Source organism: Impatiens glandulifera, chromosome 3, assembly GCF_907164915.1.
Source record: "Impatiens glandulifera chromosome 3, dImpGla2.1, whole genome shotgun sequence".
Lineage (NCBI taxonomy): Eukaryota > Viridiplantae > Streptophyta > Magnoliopsida > Ericales > Balsaminaceae > Impatiens > Impatiens glandulifera.
Window position 1 is genome coordinate 20,819,353 of NC_061864.1, and position 20,625 is coordinate 20,839,977.

General features: G+C 30.0%; 2 protein-coding genes across 3 annotated transcripts; one reads left to right on the plus strand and one right to left on the minus strand.

Moving 5' to 3' along the window:
- The first annotated feature begins 2,180 nt into the window (after window positions 1-2,180).
- Window positions 2,181-12,576, plus strand: LOC124930862. 2 transcript variants are annotated; one of them, XM_047471231.1, is made up of 9 exons: window positions 2,181-2,633; window positions 2,736-3,414; window positions 6,652-7,969; window positions 8,402-8,681; window positions 9,505-9,612; window positions 9,687-9,965; window positions 10,959-11,102; window positions 11,996-12,267; window positions 12,357-12,576. In XM_047471231.1, the coding sequence occupies exons 1-8, from the start codon at window positions 2,265-2,267 to the stop codon at window positions 12,182-12,184; spliced, it is 3,366 nt and encodes a 1,121-aa protein (XP_047327187.1). In that variant the 5' UTR covers window positions 2,181-2,264; the 3' UTR covers window positions 12,185-12,267; window positions 12,357-12,576. The 2 variants fall into 2 exon arrangements, with proteins under 2 accessions (XP_047327187.1, XP_047327186.1); XM_047471230.1 differs by having other exon boundaries at window positions 2,181-3,414.
- Window positions 12,577-13,200: 624 nt separating this feature from the next.
- LOC124930863 (putative GEM-like protein 8) lies at window positions 13,201-16,175 on the minus strand. The gene is made up of 3 exons (XM_047471232.1): window positions 15,816-16,175; window positions 15,330-15,616; window positions 13,201-13,601 (listed from the first exon to the last, which is right to left on the minus strand). The coding sequence occupies exons 1-3, from the start codon at window positions 16,024-16,026 to the stop codon at window positions 13,419-13,421; spliced, it is 681 nt and encodes a 226-aa protein (XP_047327188.1). The 5' UTR covers window positions 16,027-16,175; the 3' UTR covers window positions 13,201-13,418.
- Window positions 16,176-20,625: the final 4,450 nt, after the last annotated feature.

Below are 20,625 nucleotides of genomic sequence, written 5' to 3' on the forward strand. Positions count from 1 at the left end.
TTATGGATACAAAATTAATTGAGAAATTTAACTATATGACACCACACGACTCCCAACTCCCGACCCACATCCTTAATTATATGGGTCTGGTTCAATGATAGGTTATTTGAATAGTTTTGATTTATTTGAAAAAAAATATTGTTATTTATCTACTACGGACATATAAATAAAAAATGTATTAACAAGATTATCGAATCTAAAAATTAGACTTATAGTGGACTTAAAAAATATTTGAAGTAAATTGATGGGAAAAAATTATAAATTAAACAGTGAATGAATGTGAATTTTATTTATTTATTTAATTATTATTATTTTTTTTTTGTTTGTATAAACTAAAGAAGGGAAATAATAAATAATAAATAAAATATAAAATTAAGGAGTCGTGTCAGTACAATGATAACACGTCATTTAATCAATTATATTGTATAATTTTATCGCGTCAAATTTATAAGATTTCTAATATGTGAGTAATTTATTTGTAAACGCACAAATTTGGAGTTTGATCTGAATTTGTATAAAAAAAAAATAATTTAAAATTAATTTTCTAATATATTATTAGTATATTGATTTAGATGTAATAATGTTTTGAAATATACTTTAAGTATGTATATATTAACAAATTTAATAATATTTTTTCATTTAAATTCAAATTCAATTTTAGTCAACTTAATGTGTTTCAAACATGTCTAATATATTATAATATTTATATATTTTACCAACACTATTTAATTAACTTAAAAAAATAATGTTAATAAAATTAATTTATCTTTCTAGAAAAATAAACTATAGAGAAGTTAAATGATCAATTTGTATGGGCTCTTTCAATATTTTTTTAGTATAGGATGATTTCTCATTTCTTTTTCCTATTCCTCATATTTGAGTTGATGTTGCGTTTTGTTTTGTTTGACATTCTTGTTAGTCAGATCGGTTCTTTCGTCTCGAATTTTTATAATTCGAATAATATTGATGAGTCGTTTACTGCTTATACTATTCGATTGTGTTGATGATCATTTTCTCGAGTCCGTGTCCGTCCTTTAACAACAAATGAGACAATAATCGAATCAATAGTTATTTCTCATTGTATTTGTTTTTTCATATGGAGGATTTCGATTCTCTCATTACTTTTCAATATATGGATGATCCATTTTCACTTGGCAAAATTTTGTTCGGCGTTGCTTATCAACTCTCTGCTAATGATAATTTTAACTGTCGTTCAAAATATTTTATAAAGATTCTTCTAACACTGTTTCACTGGTTAGTTCAGCTTGCTCTACTTCACTACTTATCGTTCAAGACTCGAATAATTTTGTTATAGAAAAACCTCAAAATATTTTGTATTGAGAGTTCTATTTTTATAAATTATTTATATGATTGGATAAAAGAAATCTTAATGTGTATTGAATGTAATAAATTTTTTAAAAATAAATATCTGAGATAATATTGTATTATAGATTAATGTCAATAAATATCACCAAACATTCATTTCATATATTAAAATAATATAAAATTATTTGAATAAAATGATGTGATTTTTTTTTAATTAAATAAGGAAATTATTCAAAATAAAAAATAATAATAAAAAAAATTCAAATAAAAGTAGATCCATTTGAAATTAAAATTCAAATGAGTTTGAATAATAAAAACAACAAAAAACCAAAGCCACAACAGTGTCAAGTATCGACCGGGACCAATAAATAAATAAAATATATAAATCGGTGACAGACAAAAGAAAGAAAGAAAGAAAGAAAGAAAGAAAGAAAGAAGAGCATCTGGAGAGTAAAACCCTCTCGATTGTAGCGGGAGGAGATCACATTTCCATAAAAGACGCCGGCCGGAAGGAAGGAAGGAGAAGATTTTCATTGTATTCACGGACGACGAATCCAATCTTACCACAGACGACTTCTCCGCCGTTGCCGTTCTGAATCGCTTCTTCATCTTCTGACTTCTTTCTCGATTCGTAAGTTATTTCATTCGATTTGCATCTTCCTTACTTGAATCGGATTTGATATACTTCCTTAATGCTCAATCATTGATTAAGTTGATAGTATTGTGAACTTCTTTGATTTTCTTCGAGGATTCCGATCTCTTTACTGATGTGACTAGCCAGCTTGTTTCTGCATAACTTGTTTATTATACAGTGATTTCTGTTTCACATTTTAGCAAAATGTATGATGTGTTTTATTCGTATTCTGTCTCTCAGGTATAATGGACTATTATTATATATAGCATCATCTACTTGTTTGCCCTATTACTGTTGGTTGATAATGGCGGATTCTAGCTCTATTGATTCCATATTAGAGTTTCTGCGGAAAAATAATTTTGGGAGTGCAGAGGCTGCTTTTCGTAACGAGCTTCTTAACCATACTGATTTGAATGGTTTACTTGAGAAACTCAACCTTAAAGAGAAAGATGTTGGTGAGAAGTCAGAGCAAGAGAAAAGGAACAAAACAATTGTTGAAAAGCAAGGGGCTAGTAGTAGGAGCAGTGGTGAACTTTCAAAGGAGCTTATTGTTAAAGAGGTAGACTGTGGAACTGATTGTAGGCAGAAATCAATTGATGTTTCTGTTGGGGAACAAGCTAAACAGGGTCAGGGTGATAAGAACTTTGGTATATCCAAAGCGTATGAGGATACGGTACTTGGCACATTCTCATGGAACCTAAGCCCCAGTAATTTCCCTGTTGACAAATTTCAGAATGTTGGAAACCTCAACACAGACAACTTTTGTGAATTTCAGGTTTCCAGTAATCAAAGGCCTTCTGCAACTGAGGTTTCTGATGCTAGAAAACTCAATCCAACGTCCAGGGAAGAGAAAGGTTCTAATGATGAGAAGATAAAATCATGGGTTGGAAATACTAGTAAAGAAGTGAAGACAGATAGCTATGTAAATCAAGTTAGTCAGACAAAGGAACTAGGTCAAAAGCAGAAGATAAGTTCTGTGACATTTGAAGATGGCTTTTCGTTTGTTGATAACCCATGGTCAAGAAGTATAGAACCTACAAAAAACTCTTTTCATATGACAAAGGACAATTCAATTAGAACGGTGTTTCCATCTCCTGACGTGGAAGCTTCAACCAGCTACATCACTGACAATGTAGGTGACAAGAGGGAGGTAAAGAGAAAAACTGAATTCACTGACATAAAGGCAGCAATCAAGGCGGAAGTTGATGAAGTTGGAAGGGCTTTATATTTTGGGAAAATTGCTGCTGAACAAAATAACGCCACTAATTTGGGCTTTCCGCTTGCTTCCGAGTATCCAAAGGAAGAGTTTCCTAGATTGCCTCCTGTTAGACTCAAGTCTTGGGAAGAAAAGTTTGATAATGATCTTCAGGTTTCAGAAATTTCAAATTCTGACAATGCTTTCTTTATAGGCTCATATCTAGATGTTCCCGTCGGACAAGACCTTAACTTTGCAGGTTTGTTTATACGATCTCACCAGCTTATGCATACTTATCAGCCTTCATAAACTTTGTAGATAAAATATATGAGGAAGTATCCAATTGTCTTTTTTTACCATTGCCATATTATAGACTTCAAAACAACAATTCTAAGAAGCTTGGAATTTGCAGAATTAAACATCCACTTTTAGTACACTGGCTACACTATTCATTATCTTTTGATCAGCCTTCAATTAGACTCAAATTTTAATTCCAAACTACTTAGAAAACTACAACTGACTTTAGATATTAAAAACTGAACATTGAAATAGATGGTTGAATATGTTAATGAATGGTATTTGTAGTAAGCTAAAGAGGACTTGTATGATAATGTATGTGATATATATAGAGTTGTATATTTATTGGATATCATACATGTTAACACTGATGAACTAATATCCTAATGAAATGTAATTACATATAATTATTCTCAATCATATATTATAGGATATCTTATTCAACATGCTTTGATAGTTGAGTTGTTTTGTGTTAATGAGTTCAAGACTTGGGTATGTAACTGTTTGCAACAACCAATATGCACAACTGATTTGACTTAAAAGTTCTATATGTATTCTTAGTTCTGTTTAAGGACAAGTGAATAATTTAGTGATGTTGTCAATCAACTTGACACAAAAGTATATATTCAGATTAGTGTGGAATGCAAACATTAAAGACAACCTAAATGATAGAAACAAGTGATCACAGTTTGTTGATCTTATCATCTTACTGTTTTCTCTTATTCTTATTCAGCATTTTCTTAGATGCTAACTTTATTTGCAACCTGAAATTTCCGTTTTTTCCTAACTGTAAACTATCTTACATTTTGCCTGCCTGGCTTTTCGAAGTCCTAAATTATTATCTTTGACCGTTTATTATTCTAATTATTCCAACAGATTGTATCCTGTCCTTTGAAGGCTAATATCCTAATGCATAAGAACTTGACACTTATTTAGTATTGTCGGTTGCTTTGTTCTAATTTTAGTTTCTCAAGAGTGCTAGGGTCATTAGATAAAAATCACTGAAAGGGATAGACTAGTTATACTTGTTAGTGAATCGTCTATGTTCTGAATAGAGGTCTAAGCATAAAGAACAACACAAATGCAATTGTTAGTAAGTTTAAATTATAAGTTTAATGAAGTCTCTATCTACTTCATAGAGGAAATGAAGGAAAAACATTAAAAAAATAAATTTTGCTTTCTAGCAGTTTAAGATTCATTCTTGCTGTTTCATTTTTATCACTTAAGCTTTGGTTCAATATGTATATCTCAGAAAGTTTTATTTATCCCTGAGATAAAATACTAAAATCAAAGTATTGAAGTAGAAGAAGGCAAGTTTAGTTCTTTCACAAAGGACGTAAACTGACATTTACATTTTAATTTTATCTTGAAATAGAGCTACTGCATGATTAAAGATCAGTCAACCAGTCTTATCATCTAAATCTGGATCTGCCAAGAAGGAATTATACATAACTTGTCTAGCATCTCCTTGTAAGGCATCTTTTGTTTGGTTTCAAATTATGTCTTCAATATAATATCAAGTTAGACTTAATTTATTGACTTCCGGGCCTCATCTCTTCATTAAATTGAATGAGTAGTTTCACAATAAAAGATCCTTTTTAAAGAAGACTGGGGACAACTATAATAACTTTGTTGCTTACATGTTGAACATTAAACATGTTTATCTGATTCTTATAACCTTAGATGTTAGGTAGTTCTTTTTTACATATATTTTACTAATCCATCTTCAAGGAACTGAAGTTGTAAAATGTGCATAATTCCCTTTACTTTTGTAATTTGTACACTGTGTTATTGTTTTTGCCACCGATATTGGGTCAGTTTGGGCTAGTGAGTGGTTGTAGCTTAATCATAATCTATAAGTTGAAGTCTATATATGTTGGGAATTTTATATTTCGATGACATCATATTACGATCTTTTTCAGCAATGGCTTACTATTTATGCCTATTCTAAAGGAAGTCATTCTACATCTTCCCTTCTTGGAAGAAAATTAAATAATCTTTTTCCATAGACATGAAAATCAGATAATTTGTTTAACTTAATGATTTTTCATAAATATGAACTTAAATGTCTTGTCCATAGTCAAATGTTTCCCTGAAGACGCAAGATGAGGCCATCTTGGTTTCTGTAAAAGGTCGTATAATTGAGAAGAAATCATGAATTGAAAACATTCTATATGCTGAATGTTTAGATAACCATATTGACCCATTTCACTTTCATGCTTCAACTATTTCTTGGTGTGCTTTCTAATTTGATAGTTTATAAGAAATTGGACTAAATTAGAGGGTTATTCAATATATTCATTGTTCAACATTTATTTCAAAAGTACTAGAGCTTAGTTGGCTATGGAACTTGCAATTATTGGGGAGTTAAAAATTTAATTTCAATGCTCTTTCAAACTGACTTAGGCCTTGTTTGAAATTCAGTTATTTTAATAACCAATGGGTTATTCCCATTGTTTGGATTATGAAAATGTGAGTTATATGTGGTTATTTGGGTAAAAAAATAATAGTATATAATGATTTTCAAAAAGAAGAAATACAGGGTATTCAATTGATGATTTGAATGATGATGGGATGGTGGGTTATTTAAAATTATTTTCAAATAATGCAAAACGATCAAGGCTTAATATAAAACATTATTGAACATGTCTAGTTTGGTTTCTAAATGTTGTTAACCGACTTCCTCTTGATAATAGATAATAAAAGACTTGGAAACCGTGAGCATTGTGTAGGGCTTGTTTACCGTAAACTGTTTGCAATCTTAAATTTTCCTGACTGTAGGCCTTTCACTGCTTGGAAATGTTTTGGAAAAGAGGTATTGGTGTCCTGGATGTCCCCAATTAAGCAATTGCTTATTAATTAGCTTATGTTTCAACTTTCAATTTTATAATGCTACATATGTTTGATGGTCAATATTCAGTTTAGATATGATTATTTAAGCTTTCCTATTATCTACATCTTAGGAGAAAAGGAGCTACTATATTTGAATTCTTGTCTCCTAAACCACAACGTAACTTGTGTGCAAAAATTTATGTAAAAGTCCATTACGACCTTTATGGTTGACATTTCAACTTTTATACCTTGGTAATGAGGTACATTTTTTCAACTTTATGAATTTCTGTTGCATGTTTGCAATAAGCTTTATAGACTTTTCTGAAGAATACAGTTATTGAAGAATACAATTATTCTGATCACTCAGGTGGAAAAAGAGGAGGCGGAGGAGGGGGCAGTTGGCTCTCTGTAAGTCAAGGTATTGCTGAAGATAATTCTGATTTAGTGTCTGGTTTTGCCACCATTGGTGATGGATTGAGTGAATCTGTTGATTATCACAATGAGTACTGGGACTCTGATGAATATGATGATGATGATGATGTCGGCTACATGAGACAGCCTATTGAAGATGAGACATGGTTCCTAGCCCATGAAATTGAGAGTGTGCGAGATCCTCAAGAGAGAGTTCCCAACAAAGATGAGGATGATGATCAATCATTTGCAGAAGAGGACTCTTATATCTCTGGAGAACATTTCCATTCTAAAAATGTTGATACGGTTACAGTTCCAGCTGATCCTATGGATCTGTCAGTAACAAAGTTATATGGGCGAACAGATGAAAGTGATCTGATAGCTCAGTATGACGGACAACTGATAGATGAAGTAGAACTCAACTTAATGCGGTCTGAACCAGTCTGGAAAGGATTTGTAACTCAGGCAAATGAATTAATTATGTTAGGTGATGAAAACATCCTAAGTGAATGTGGCAGAAATACATTGGATGATATTTGCATGGATGATGACCAGCATGGTTCTGTGAGATCCATTGGTGTAGGAATGAACAGTGATGCTGCAGATTTTGGAAGTGTAAGGGAAAGTTTGGTTGGTGGTAGTAGTGAGGGTGACTTGGACTACTTTCATGACAACAGTGTTAGTAGATCTAGATATTCACAGCAGGAATCAGATAGGAAATACCTAGAAAAAACAAATATTGGGGGAAAGAAAACAAATAAACATGATGCCAATAAGTATGTTTTGGAGATGGATGAGGATGTGGGTAAGCAAGCAAAAGGCCAAACAGATGGGGGATTTTCATTTCCACCCCCTAGAGATGGGAAGTTGGAACAGTCTAGCAAATCTTTGAGGTCAAAGAAGTTTGAAGCTGTTGGTAACGATGATATTGATGAACCTTTAAATAACCAAGCCGAAGCAGATGAAACGCTGGCTTCATGGAGACAGAAAAGCACTGATTCCTCACCTATCAGGAGATCAATTGATGAAAGTACTACCAACAGAGTGGAATCAGCAGATTCAACCCCATCAACAATCTCAAATTTTGGTCATGGTGAAAAAGATCATGTAAAGAAAGATACGGGTGAAGAAGATACTAATCTGAGGGAGGAAGATCCAGGGGACTTATTAGATGATGAAGAGGCAGTTGCAGTGCAAGAGCAGGTAAAGCAGATAAAAATGCAGGAAGAGGAGTTTGAAACCTTTGATCTCAAGATTGTCCACAGGAAAAACAGGTACATTTTCTTGGTTGGACTTGCAAACATTAATCCTGGTATTTTAATTTTTTTATGTGGTTACAGATGCTGTTTGCACAAATTAGGTTTTTGTCTAAAACATAGATATCTCTTCAGGATACAATTTTTCAAGAGTTGAGAGTTATGGTTAAATTTAAATTATTAATGTATTTCTCGCTGTCAGTGTAAAAATTATAGCTATTGCACATTTATTACATTGTAAGCTTAGGGTTAGATTCTTGATAAATGCTGGCAGTAAGTGTTGAAAACAATTCAAACATATTAAGGCCTTCTGTTAATTATCCTCATTTTGTTTTAAAAAATGATTTCTTCTGTAGACAACTATAACCTTCCTATCCAAGTTTCTTTATTTTTCAAGTTTACTATAAGGAACTTGACCATGCTTTTACAATCTTAAATTCCTTTCATCAGGACTGGTTTTGAGGAAGACAAGAATTTCCATGTAGTTCTGAACTCAGTTATAGCTGGCCGCTATCATGTGACTGAGTATCTTGGATCAGCTGCATTCAGTAAAGCCATCCAAGCTCATGACCTTCACACTGGCATGGATGTTTGTGTAAAGATTATAAAGAACAACAAAGATTTCTTTGATCAGAGTCTTGATGAGATAAAGTTGCTAAAGTTTGTTAACAAGCATGATCCTGCTGACAAGTATCATCTTCTTCGGCTGTATGACTACTTCTATTATCGTGTAAGTTTCCATTTCTGGTAGTATTCTTCCTTCAATACTTGTTTGCTCTTTTTTTATGCATGGACATGTTTAGGTCAACATCTATTTTGCGCTTTTATTTGTCTTACTCTTTTGTATGACACCTTTACATCTATTGGAGCTTACTCGTGCCTAGGGAAGTAATGATCCTTATCTGGTGCATGCTTAAAGTGTTATTCAGAAGCTTGGATATATGTGGCTCCAATCACGTTTTTTTTACACCCTATCTGAACAGCTACCATTTCTGGATCTTATGGAGTATTTTTCCTTCTAAATAGTATATCATTATTCCTAAACTTTGTTGGTTTTAGTCTGTTAAATAACTTGAATCAATCAACACTGCATAAACTTGCTGGTAAAGGGTATGCACACCCTTACAGATTTTACGTTGAGACCTCGTCTGATAAATGTTCTTTAAGACAATTTGTTGCCTAGTCTGCAAATGATTGGCATTTATCTGAGGATGTCCATTGTACTTTTACGTTTACTGGTAATTGTTCTAAAAGCAACTCATAACATCTCTCCTCTTAAGTGTAATACTCATTTACTTTACCTACCATAGCAACTAAATATATGTTTTGTAACTACGACTAGGTTTTGCTTGCAAAAGTTATCTCTACCACTGAGTTTGGTTATTGAATTCTGGCAATTTTCGAAAGTCAATTCTTATCTGTTGACATGACATGGCTATATAGGTTTGGAGAAGAACTTAGATATCCTTTTCATATAGTAGAATCACTCCTCAATCTGTTCTCGCTTACACTGACTACTAAATTTTCTGCTCGACTACTTGCTTTCTCTACAGGAGCATTTGTTAATTGTATGTGAGCTTCTTAAGGCAAACTTGTATGAGTTCCACAAATTTAATAGAGAATCAGGAGGAGAGGTGTACTTTACAATGCCCAGGCTACAGGTTTGTGGTTGAGTTCCTTTATTTTTTATTTTTTATGTGCTTGTTATTTACCTGGGTCCAACTTGGTTTTGCAGTCAATTACTATTCAGTGTCTAGAAGCACTTCAATTTTTACATGGCCTTGGGCTGATACACTGTGATTTGAAACCTGAGAATATCTTGGTTAAGAGCTACAGTCGGTGTGAAATTAAGGTCATTGACCTTGGTAGTAGTTGTTTTGAGACAGATCATCTATGTTCATATGTTCAGTCCAGATCCTACCGTGCACCAGAGGTTATCCTTGGAGTTCCATATGACAAGAAGATCGATATATGGTCGCTTGGTTGCATCTTGGCAGAACTTTGTACAGGCAATGTGAGTTCTTATAAATTCATATGAACAAGTAAAAGAATCTCTGCTATTACTTGGTTGTTTCATTACTTTGTTTTAAGGCTTGAGTAGTAGGGATTGGTGGTTTACTATTATGAGGTTTGACCATACGATGATCTTGAGGATGTTGTATGCTTTGCCTCCACTTTTTGGAGTACCTTATCTTTGTATTCTGATAATCACCCGTTGTTTTAGGTTTTATCGCCACAAGCTACACTCGGCCATTATGAGTATTCTGTTTGATAATTTGGTCTTACCTCCTGCTTCCAGTTTAGTTAGGGCTCAAGAAGTTTTGGAAAATGGTTTTCTTAATTTATTGTTATAATCAAGCAAAATTATCATCACGGTTGTGGAAAATGACAAATTGTGTCATTGTACCCTTGCATGAAGAAATAAGTTGATTCCAGTCCTATCGTCCTACGCACTGTACATTAAATCTTTTTTGTGTACGCCTTGTTTGATCTAGGATTATTTGAATAACCAAGTGGTTATTTTCAAATAACCTTGTTAATATCCATTATTAAGTTAATTAAATGGACTTTATTCCTTTAATCTAAAATAAATACGAGTAAATTGAATTAATATCCATTATTAAGTGCAAAATTTAAGGACAAAAAGTTTTGTCCATGACCTTCATTTTTAGTAATATTATTTCTGTCTTTTTTGCACTTTCTTGAAACCTTACACAAGTTTTTCTCATTCTTGAAATACATAGATTGTGATGGGTTGGCATCATTCTTCTTGTTCTAAAATAATTCCATTTTAACATTGTAGTCTGTGTCAATACGATCTATCTTTAATTTACTAGGCTCTTTCTATTTACTTCGTAGCCTCTTCGTCTAAAATTTCATGTTAATCTCTTGTTATTTTGCTACCTTCTTTGTATTTGGTTTTTAATGCTTTGCTGCAATTTGCTTCATTTTTGGTTTGTAATTAACAATTCTTTTACTAATGCTAGTAAGGTGTTCCAATGAACAGGTACTTTTCCAAAATGATTCACCTGCTACATTACTTTCTCGAGTGATTGGAATTATAGGTTCAATTGACCAAGAAATGCTAGCAACTGGAAAAGATACCTCCAAATTCTTCACAAAAAATCATATGCTTTATGAGCGTAACCAGGTATCATTTCATTTACTTGTTTATCTCTTCTTTTCAAGTGTTCATCGAATGCAGGAAATCTTGAATCGGACATAAACGCTAATTTTCCTGTTTCCATTCTATTTGATATAAATTCCATTCTCGTCACAATTTTCAATCATATCACAATTTTTTATTGAGACTATTTGGAAACTGATATATTTTCACAATCACGACTTCATTGGAAAACTGTCAAAGTTAAAATTGGAAGTTATATTTTTTTGTTTGGTAAAGGATTTTTTCTGGATCATGATCACATTATTTTTGAATCATGATCCAGATGTATTGTGATTTTTATTGCTTCATTTGGTATACAAATTATTATTTTAGAAATGATCCAAATTATAGTGTCTTTTTCATCATTTTTAAAAACATTTGTAAATTTCCCCCCTTAGTTTGGCTTTATGAACATTAAAACACAGCTCAAAATTACTCCCCATCATCATTTTTTGGTTAACTTCCATTAATGTCTTGATATGTATATGTATAAATATTTTGGTCAATGATTGAGATTAAAGATATGTATAAATTGATTAGAGATGTTATAAGAATTTTAAAAAGTTCAATTTTTTTTCTTAAGTTAAAGGAAGCAAAATAACCCAATTCTCCAGAATTTTGCATAGAACCTGTAGTGCATATACCTTCCCATCAGCCTTTGGAGAGTTTAAATAAAAAATTTAAAATTCATAATTTAGCTGAAGGCTCGATTAGCCGAGTGGTAGAGCACTATGATCATAATCATAAGGTTGATGACCATTTTCAAATAAACTAACATAGCTGCTCCATATATTTTTTTAACCATAATTTTCAAATCCCTTATTTATGGACTAAAAATGTGCATTAAACGCTTATTTGAAATGGCTTGATCTATTCAGGAAAGTAATCGGCTAGAGTATTTGATTCCTAAGAAGAGTTCACTAAGGCACAGGTTACCTATGGGAGATCAAGGGTTTATCGATTTTGTATCTCATCTTCTAGAAATAAACCCAAAGAAACGCCCTTCGGCTTTGGAAGCTCTGAAACATCCATGGCTATCGTATCCTTATGAACCCATATCATCGTAAAACAATCATGTATCATATTCTTAATATTTGAAGAAGAAGAGAAGAAGTGGGGAAATCTGGAACTGATGTTTGTTATTGCTAAGGTTGGCCTTGCCTGGTCTGGTCTGACACTCTCATTGTCTTTCTCAAACCTAAATATTGAACTGTTTTATGTATTTTTCTTCTTCTACAGAATTTGGGAATCTACTCATTGGAGTCGGTTTGTATGTAGTTCCCGTATTTTTGGAGTTCTTCGTTTATGGAAGATCGTGATGGTACGTATTTTATTCTATATGTGTTGTACATGTGATGATGATTATTCTTTAGGGGGTATTATTAGTAGATTGATGTGTTTTATTTTTAGGGGATAATTTGTTCTTCAGGTAATACACAAGTCATAGCTGCTTTGTGTATTAGATTATCTGCTTTGCTCAAAATTCTGGTGGGGCTTTTTTTTTTATCATCTGATGATTTGTTTTATTGTATTGTATGGTATGTTGTGTGTTATTTAGCTGATTAGTAAGTTTTGGTTTTAGGTCGGATTATACTATGAAATATTTTGTTGTAGTTTTTGTTTATTGATTGGTTCGGTTTTATGGGTTAGAAGATTGTTCCTTTAAAATTTAAAGTATCAAATTCAACTTAATTATTAAAAGAAATAGGAATATAAGTTAAATTCAAATTATGTATACTTTTTAAATTTTAACTATGATCATCATCAACCAAATTATTGAGTTTGATTTAAGGGTTTTATGATTTGGTAAAATTATTTGTCAAATGCTATGTAATTAACAAAAATTGTAGTTTCATTTTCATGTGAATTTTAGATGAATAGAAGCAAAATTATTATTATTATTTTTATATTTTAAATAATAATAAAAAAATAATTATTGATATTAATCTAGGTTAGACCAAAAAAGTATTTAGTATTTTTTTAAAAGGGTGAAATATATTTTAGTTTTTGCATGGTGAAATAATTAAGCTATTCCATGAGTTCAACATGAAGATGTAGCAAAATAGGAACTCAAAAAGGCAAGTTACTTTAATAGGAATGAGAACCACAACCAAATTAAATTTTAAAAGACCAATTTGAAACAACATTTAAGAATGTTTTAACCTACTAGATCCAATAATAAGAAAGTATATTACATTCCTAAATTTTCATTTAGACTCGCATGATTCTAAACCCTAATAAAAGAAGCACAAACACATATATTCATCTCTGTAAACCCTAATAAAGAAAGAAACACATTCTTCATACGGTGGTGGACATTGAGATGGCCTTGTGTAGATTGAAAAGAGCCTTCTCGAATCGAACAAAACCCATGAACCAGAACTCGTAGTCGTCTTCTGTCACAATTTCAATGTATTTTTCTGCTGGTTTGTTCACATTCTCACTCTCATTTCCTCTCTTTATTTTTCTAATTGGAATTACAACCTGCAATTTAGTGTTTCACATTTTGTAATCAGAGCATAATTAAAAAATATATACATGTTTTTGAATGTCATTACAAAAATATAAAAAAAAACATTATTAATCCAAAGTGATAGAATCATAAGCCTAATGACCACAACTCATCAGTTTGAACATTCATCACTATTTATCTAATTGATTGAAATTTGATCAGTTGTATCATTTCAATATTGTTTGGGTTTTTCTTAACTATTAGATGTATTATATTATTTGTATGGACTTGTATCTAATTATATTAGTACATCTAAAATGTGTACAGTATTAATAAAGATAAATAAAATGATTTTTATAACTTAAAAGTACTGAACAAAACTACAAAAACAAAATTATATATTAAAGTGAAATTGGAAAATTACAAAATAAAACTATATATTAAAATAATGAAAAAACTACAAATGTGAAAAATATGAATCACAAGTTAGCCAAGTTGTTAAGTAAACTGTAACCTTTTTTTTTCTTTGAGCAAAACTTTAATCACATTTGTTTTACCAAAAAATAAAATATCATTTACAATTCTAAATTTTGATGACTTTTTATTAGAATAGAAGTTTGCCATTTAGCAAAATACCATTTTTCAAATATACAAAAAGCATAGTTTAAATTTTAACTTTGTACAAAGGGAAGTGCTTCTTTTATTATAAATGTTCATTTTCAGCTCTATTCAAATTTTGTTCATTTAAATTTTAATATTTTATATAGTTTCATTTTCTTGTTTTCAAGTCAATTTCACTTATTTTTTCATTCAACCTTTTCTACAAAAAAAATGTTCATTTGTAACTTAAATGTAGCACTGGTATCTCAAATGTCAAAAATCTTGCCTTAAAAATTAAAGGTCTTAAAATATTTGAAAAACGAAAATAAAAATAGTGCTAGCTTTTTTAATTTGAAACAAAAACAAAAAATGACATTTGACTACTTTAATTGATTATAAATTCATATAAGAACTTTTTTCATGTAAGTAAATATCCATCCTTTAAAATATTGAGCCTTTTGTAATCCATTTTTGCATAAAATCAATAGAAAATCTAATTTGGCAAAAAGTTGCCATTATATACAAATTTGATAAAAGATCACTTTCTTCACATTTTTATTTATTTATTATCTTTATATTGATATTAAAAGTAGGGATTTTGGTTTAAACTTTAAACCCATATACAAATTTGTAAAATGAATTTCTGACCAGACATAGGATCTTTTCAAATGATTGAATTATATTTATAATTAGAACATATAGTTAATATATGATTTGAAGAAAAACAGATTGAAGTTACTCTTTAAGTTATTAAATTTTAGTTTTTTTTACGAAAATGAAACAAAATATAAGTTTGTATAATCTCAAGCTAAGAAATCAAAAGTCTTAGATTCAATTCCCTAACTTTGATTCTCATTCTGAATGAGAACCAAATTCAATTTTCAATAGAAACGCTTTAATTTGAAATAGGCGTAAAAGATTTGTTTCATAAAAGTAAGAACTTTTTAGATAAAGGGATAAAGTTATTGGTTGTTTTGTTTGATATCCATGTAGCTTGTTTGAAGTTTGTGTGATTTGATTACCTTTATGTTTGTTCATACACCTATTTACATCTATAATAGACCTGAGAGTTATCTAATTCCCAACACAGCTTGTTTGATTGATTATATGAATGAAAATTGTGATGATAGTTGTTTAGTAAAGGTAGTTTAGTAACGCACCTTGTATGGTGTCCCGGTACCAGCGGAGGATTGACTCGAAAAAGCAGCAGGCACAGGAATTGAACGCTCGCTGCAGAAAGCAACCTTCAATGTCGAAACGAAGAGAATGCCTGCAATAGGACCAGCAGTTGTAAACAAGTAACATTGTGATGCCTTCAGTAGCTTCTCTTCTTCCTCCATCCCAAATATTTGCTTGAATATGTTCTCCCTTCCTCCTGCCTTTACAATCTTCGCTCCCAGGCTCAATTTCCCCTTCACAGTCTCTGTAAATGTTGTCCCCATTCTCACTGTATGTATGTATGTATCATCATGAATTAACAAATACTTTAATCATCCATACAATCACAACTCTTCAATTCAATTCAATTCAACTCAATTCATTCTTCATTATATAGATATTAAGAAGTTCATTCTTCTGAAAATTGGATTAATCGAAGAATAGATCTAGAGTTCAGATTCAGGTGGATAGTGAACAGATATACGTACCGTGCTCGCGAATTCTGTAAACGTAACCGTTTGAAGATTTCCTGGTAGGATTCTTTAATTTGTGATTGAAAGGAGAAGAGTCGTAGGAAAATGAAGAACGCGGTGAAGTTTTGGATTCAGATGGAGAAAAGACCTGTGGATCTGTCTCGAAGGACTTAACCGCTGCCGGAGATTTCACAAATTGCTGCATATCTTCCTGATCTACCTTCATTTTCCCGTCCGCTTCAAACTGAAACAGTGCGATTGAACTTCAAATTCTCTGTTTAGAGATGAACACAAAAATGGTGAATGGATTGGAAGATACTGAATGAACTTGTTAGAAAATATAATTGAAAAGCCTCCTTCCTTTTCCTTTTGACCTATTATTATTATTATAAGGGAAGTTTGGAGAGAAAGTTCCATTTATTTGAAGATACATACAAAAACTCACCACATGTTTCCAATAAATGCCGCGTCAAATAATTAACCTTCTTTGGTTGGCTGACATAAACATCATTATTTATATAGAGAAAATAATTTTATTTATTTTAATTAAAAACAAATTATTTTATTTTGAGATGACGAGTGATATCGGGGAAGGAAATTGAGAGAAAGAGAATTACGATTAGTTACATTGACATTAATTGGAAAAAAAGAAAAAAAAAGGTAGGGGTAAGAAAAAAGAGTGATAAATTATTTTATTTTTCAGTCAATTCGAATCATGTTATTCACTTTTTCTTCTCTTTTACGTCAATCAATTCATTTATATTTTAGATTATTATATATATTAATATTTTAAAGTTTTATTTTAAAAAATACTAATCTCTTTAAAATCATCCATAATTATTATTTTTTGAAATAATCATATTATTAAGTTAACTTAAATTCGAACCAATTCTAAATTTTGTATCACTAATAATATATATTTTTTAAATGTATCAAATTAGTTCGGTTAATTTTTTTTAAAAAAATATTTGAAAGTATTCCAAAAATATATATATATATATATATATATATATATATATTTGTTTGAAATTATGAAAAAATTATTTGTTTGAGTTAATTAGGGAAAAATGTTAAGTATTATTTTTATTAGACCGGTCTTACAATTTTTTTGAATTAATCTGACATAATTTAAAAGAACAAATTTATTAAAATTACTTTATCAATTAAATTATTAATAAAAAATATTAAATTATTTACTTTTTTATTTAAAAAATTAGATAATTTAAGTGTGAAAATTGAATAGGTGACTTTTTAATCTTTTAAAAGCATTTTTTTTTATCATTTAACTCTTAATTATTTTCATAAAAGAGTCACAAAATCAAATAAATAATTCGACATGCACAATTTTTTCATAACACTACATTTATCTTTCATATAATATAAAAGTTTTCTTAAAATTAACATTATAAATTAATTTGATTTTTTCTATTTTATTATATCACTACTGTAATTATAATCATTGGATTATTTTATTCATTAATTACAATATTATTATTTTATTTTTATTAAATTTAAGTTTTAATTAAATAAAAATTAATACTTCGGTTCTACAAAATCTCCAATAACCTATTATTTTATCGAACAAATTTATATAAAAAAAAAACTATAAAAATCATATAAAAGAAATCAAACAAACTCTTAGAGTTAGTGTAGTTAGTTAAAGATTAATAATTATTTATTCTATGTATGGTAGGCTCATGTGAGAAGACCATAATGCATCTTACATAGCTATCGTGCTAATATACATCTCATAAATATATTCTAAATTCATATTTTTTCTAATGGTCAAATATTTTGTATTCAAATAAGACTTTAAATTATATTATTTTGACAATTATATACAAATTTAAATAAGTATACAGTATCATTAATACATTGAAATTTCAATATATATATATTAAATTTTGTTAATTTGTTGACCATTTGTAAGATATATTCCAAAACAAAGCCAATAAGTTATCTCAAATATTGTCTACTTAGATAATATAATAAAAATCAAGAACCTTAATTTGTCTAAGTAAAGTATATTAATTTGTTTAATATCAAATAAAATAATAAAGAATATCTTGGTAATACTTTTATTTTTTATTTTTAAATTTAGTAATTACTTTAAATATGCAAACTATTTAACAATAGTGGTCTGTAATTATTTGTTTAAGGGAAAAGAGTAATTATTTGAATTGTCATTAAATAAACTTCTAAATAAGTCCTTTAAATTAAATATAAATTATATTTTAATTTAAAAAAGGTAAAATATCAATCCACTTTTAAGTTTTATTTAAACTATAAATTTGCACTTAATGATGGATATGAATTCAATTTACTCGTTTTTTTAGATGAAAGGAATAAAGTCCATTTAATTAACTTTCACATTAACAGTTTTTAACCATGAAGATTTTTTACATAGTTTTTAACTAAACTTTGTTAAGCCATTTCTACATTGCAAGATCTCATTTGATATTGGATTAATCGTTTATTTTAAACATTTAACTATCTCAATATTATTTTTAATCATCTAATAATTAAATTCATTAATTAAAACATTAAAATATTATTATTTCAATTTTATAATTTAAATATAAAAAATATATTTGTAACCATGGAAACCGCTTTCTCCCGGAATAGCTTAAAGTTTAAGAAAGTTCAACATCGGATAAAATGTCAAAAATCTTTATAATAAAACATTATTATTTTTTTTTATAAAAATATGTCCCGATATTTTGAAATTAGTTATAATAATTAATTATTATCAAATTTTAAACAATCTTTTAGATTTAGGATAATCAAATCATAATTTGATTGAAATATGTAATTAAATTAATTTAAAAATTATTTATTTAATGAAAAAGTTGTCAATTAATTTTTTTAAATTTAAAATCAATCAAATATATACGTATACAAACGTATATTTAATTAGAAATTCTTTTAAATTTGGTGTTCGGTGATACTCGGGAAATCACTTTCGCACTATATTCTCCGTACTCGTTAAAAAATATTCTCTACTTTATAAAATTTTGTTTTATTATGTTTTGTTTAACTAATTATTTTTTAAGTTCTAAATATGTATATTTGTTTTTTACATTTAAAATTATATAATAATATTTAAATGCTGGTACCTACAATTGATGTTGATGGTTGTTGAGAAAAGTATCTAAAAAATATCAGTTGAAGGTATTAGGGTCTAAAAATAAATCTCAAACAGACCTTTATCAAAATATTTTTATAAAAATATTCTAAAAATAAAAATATTTTGAAATTTTTTTCTACATTTTCAATTTTTTTAAAAATAGTTTAGAGCTTCAAATTAAAAAAAAAATTAAAATTCAAAATCTCAACAAAATAGACCCTAGGACTAGTCTTTTCGGTCTAGGGTGTCTATCTCTCGGTTTAAAACCCTCGGTCATGGGTCGAGACCTCTCGGTCAGGTGTGGGAAACTCTCGGTCGAGGTGCGGGAGGCTCTTGACCCTATGCTAAAGATCCTCAATCAAGGTGCGGGAAGCTCTCGGTCCTGAGTGAGGAATTCTCGGTAGAGGTGCGAGGAAATCTCAGTCCTAGGTTAGGAATCTTCAGTCAGGTGCGAGATTCCTCGGTTGAGACGCGATGAGCTCTTGGTCCTAGACTAAGAATCATTGGTCGGGGCTAGAAATCTTCGGTCGAAAATCAAGCCCGAGCTAGAATTTTCTCGGTCGTTTGCGAGGTTCCTCGGTCGAGTATAGGGAGGGTTCAATTTTTTCGGTCAGAAATCGAACCCAAGTCAAGCCCTCGGTCGGTGTCAAGAACATCAAACTGCATGTTTGATGAATTCGACTATGGCCATAATCCTTCGATCCAAAGGCATAAGAAGCTTCGTCTAGTCTCAATGATCATTTATAACATCATCTCGATGCATTATTAGATCGGGATGATGTTTCATTCAAATCATAATAGTTTTGAAGTGAAAAAAGTGTTATCGTTTTTTAAGGTTTAATGAAGCATAAAGAGTCTGCCAATAATTTCCTTATACTTCATATGATTGAATGAAATCAAAACATGAACACTGACTATTTATTTTGACCAATTTAATAACTAAAATTTCTATTTTTCTAAAAAAAGTTAGTTTTTGATCAAATATGATCCGGATTGCTTGAAATTGGTCTAGATGTACTCTTAACATCTTTAGAAACGTGTTGGGAATGTTTCTGTGGTGTTGTTCTTGAGTTATAGAATAGAAACCCGATTTTGAAAATTTTCAAAATCAAATTTCGTTATTCTTGATTTGGATCAATTGATTTAAATTAGTTTCGACAGAAATCTAATAAATGATCCAAATGATCGTTTTTTAATAAAAAAATTGGACAATCATGCAGCATATAGAACTGGTCGAATTGAAATGTAAAAAATTCAATTTGAACTTGTAAATCGAATTACAATATGATTGGAAACTTACTGCGAGTTAGAGAAGACTCCTGAACTCTTTTAGAAACTTTATAACTTTTTAGATATGAGTTTTACAGCCTTACACAAGATTTCCAAATTTTCAAGAAAAACTTGAAAATTTTAATAGAGGAAACTATTTATAGCCTCATAAGGTCGGTTGATCGACCGAGTGGATCGAATTTCAGTCAAAAACCATTAATGACGTTTTGTCTGTTCTTCGTCCAATTGATAGACATAGGCGATGATGAAATATATGATTGTATGTGAAATGATCATCGTGTTAGGGTGATCATTTCAACTTCCGAATCAGACGTTTTGATTGAGTATCGACCAAGTTCCACTTTTGAAAAATCAAAAGTTTCGGGCGATGATGATGGTTGTTTGTCACCATGAAGAAGACAAACTAGA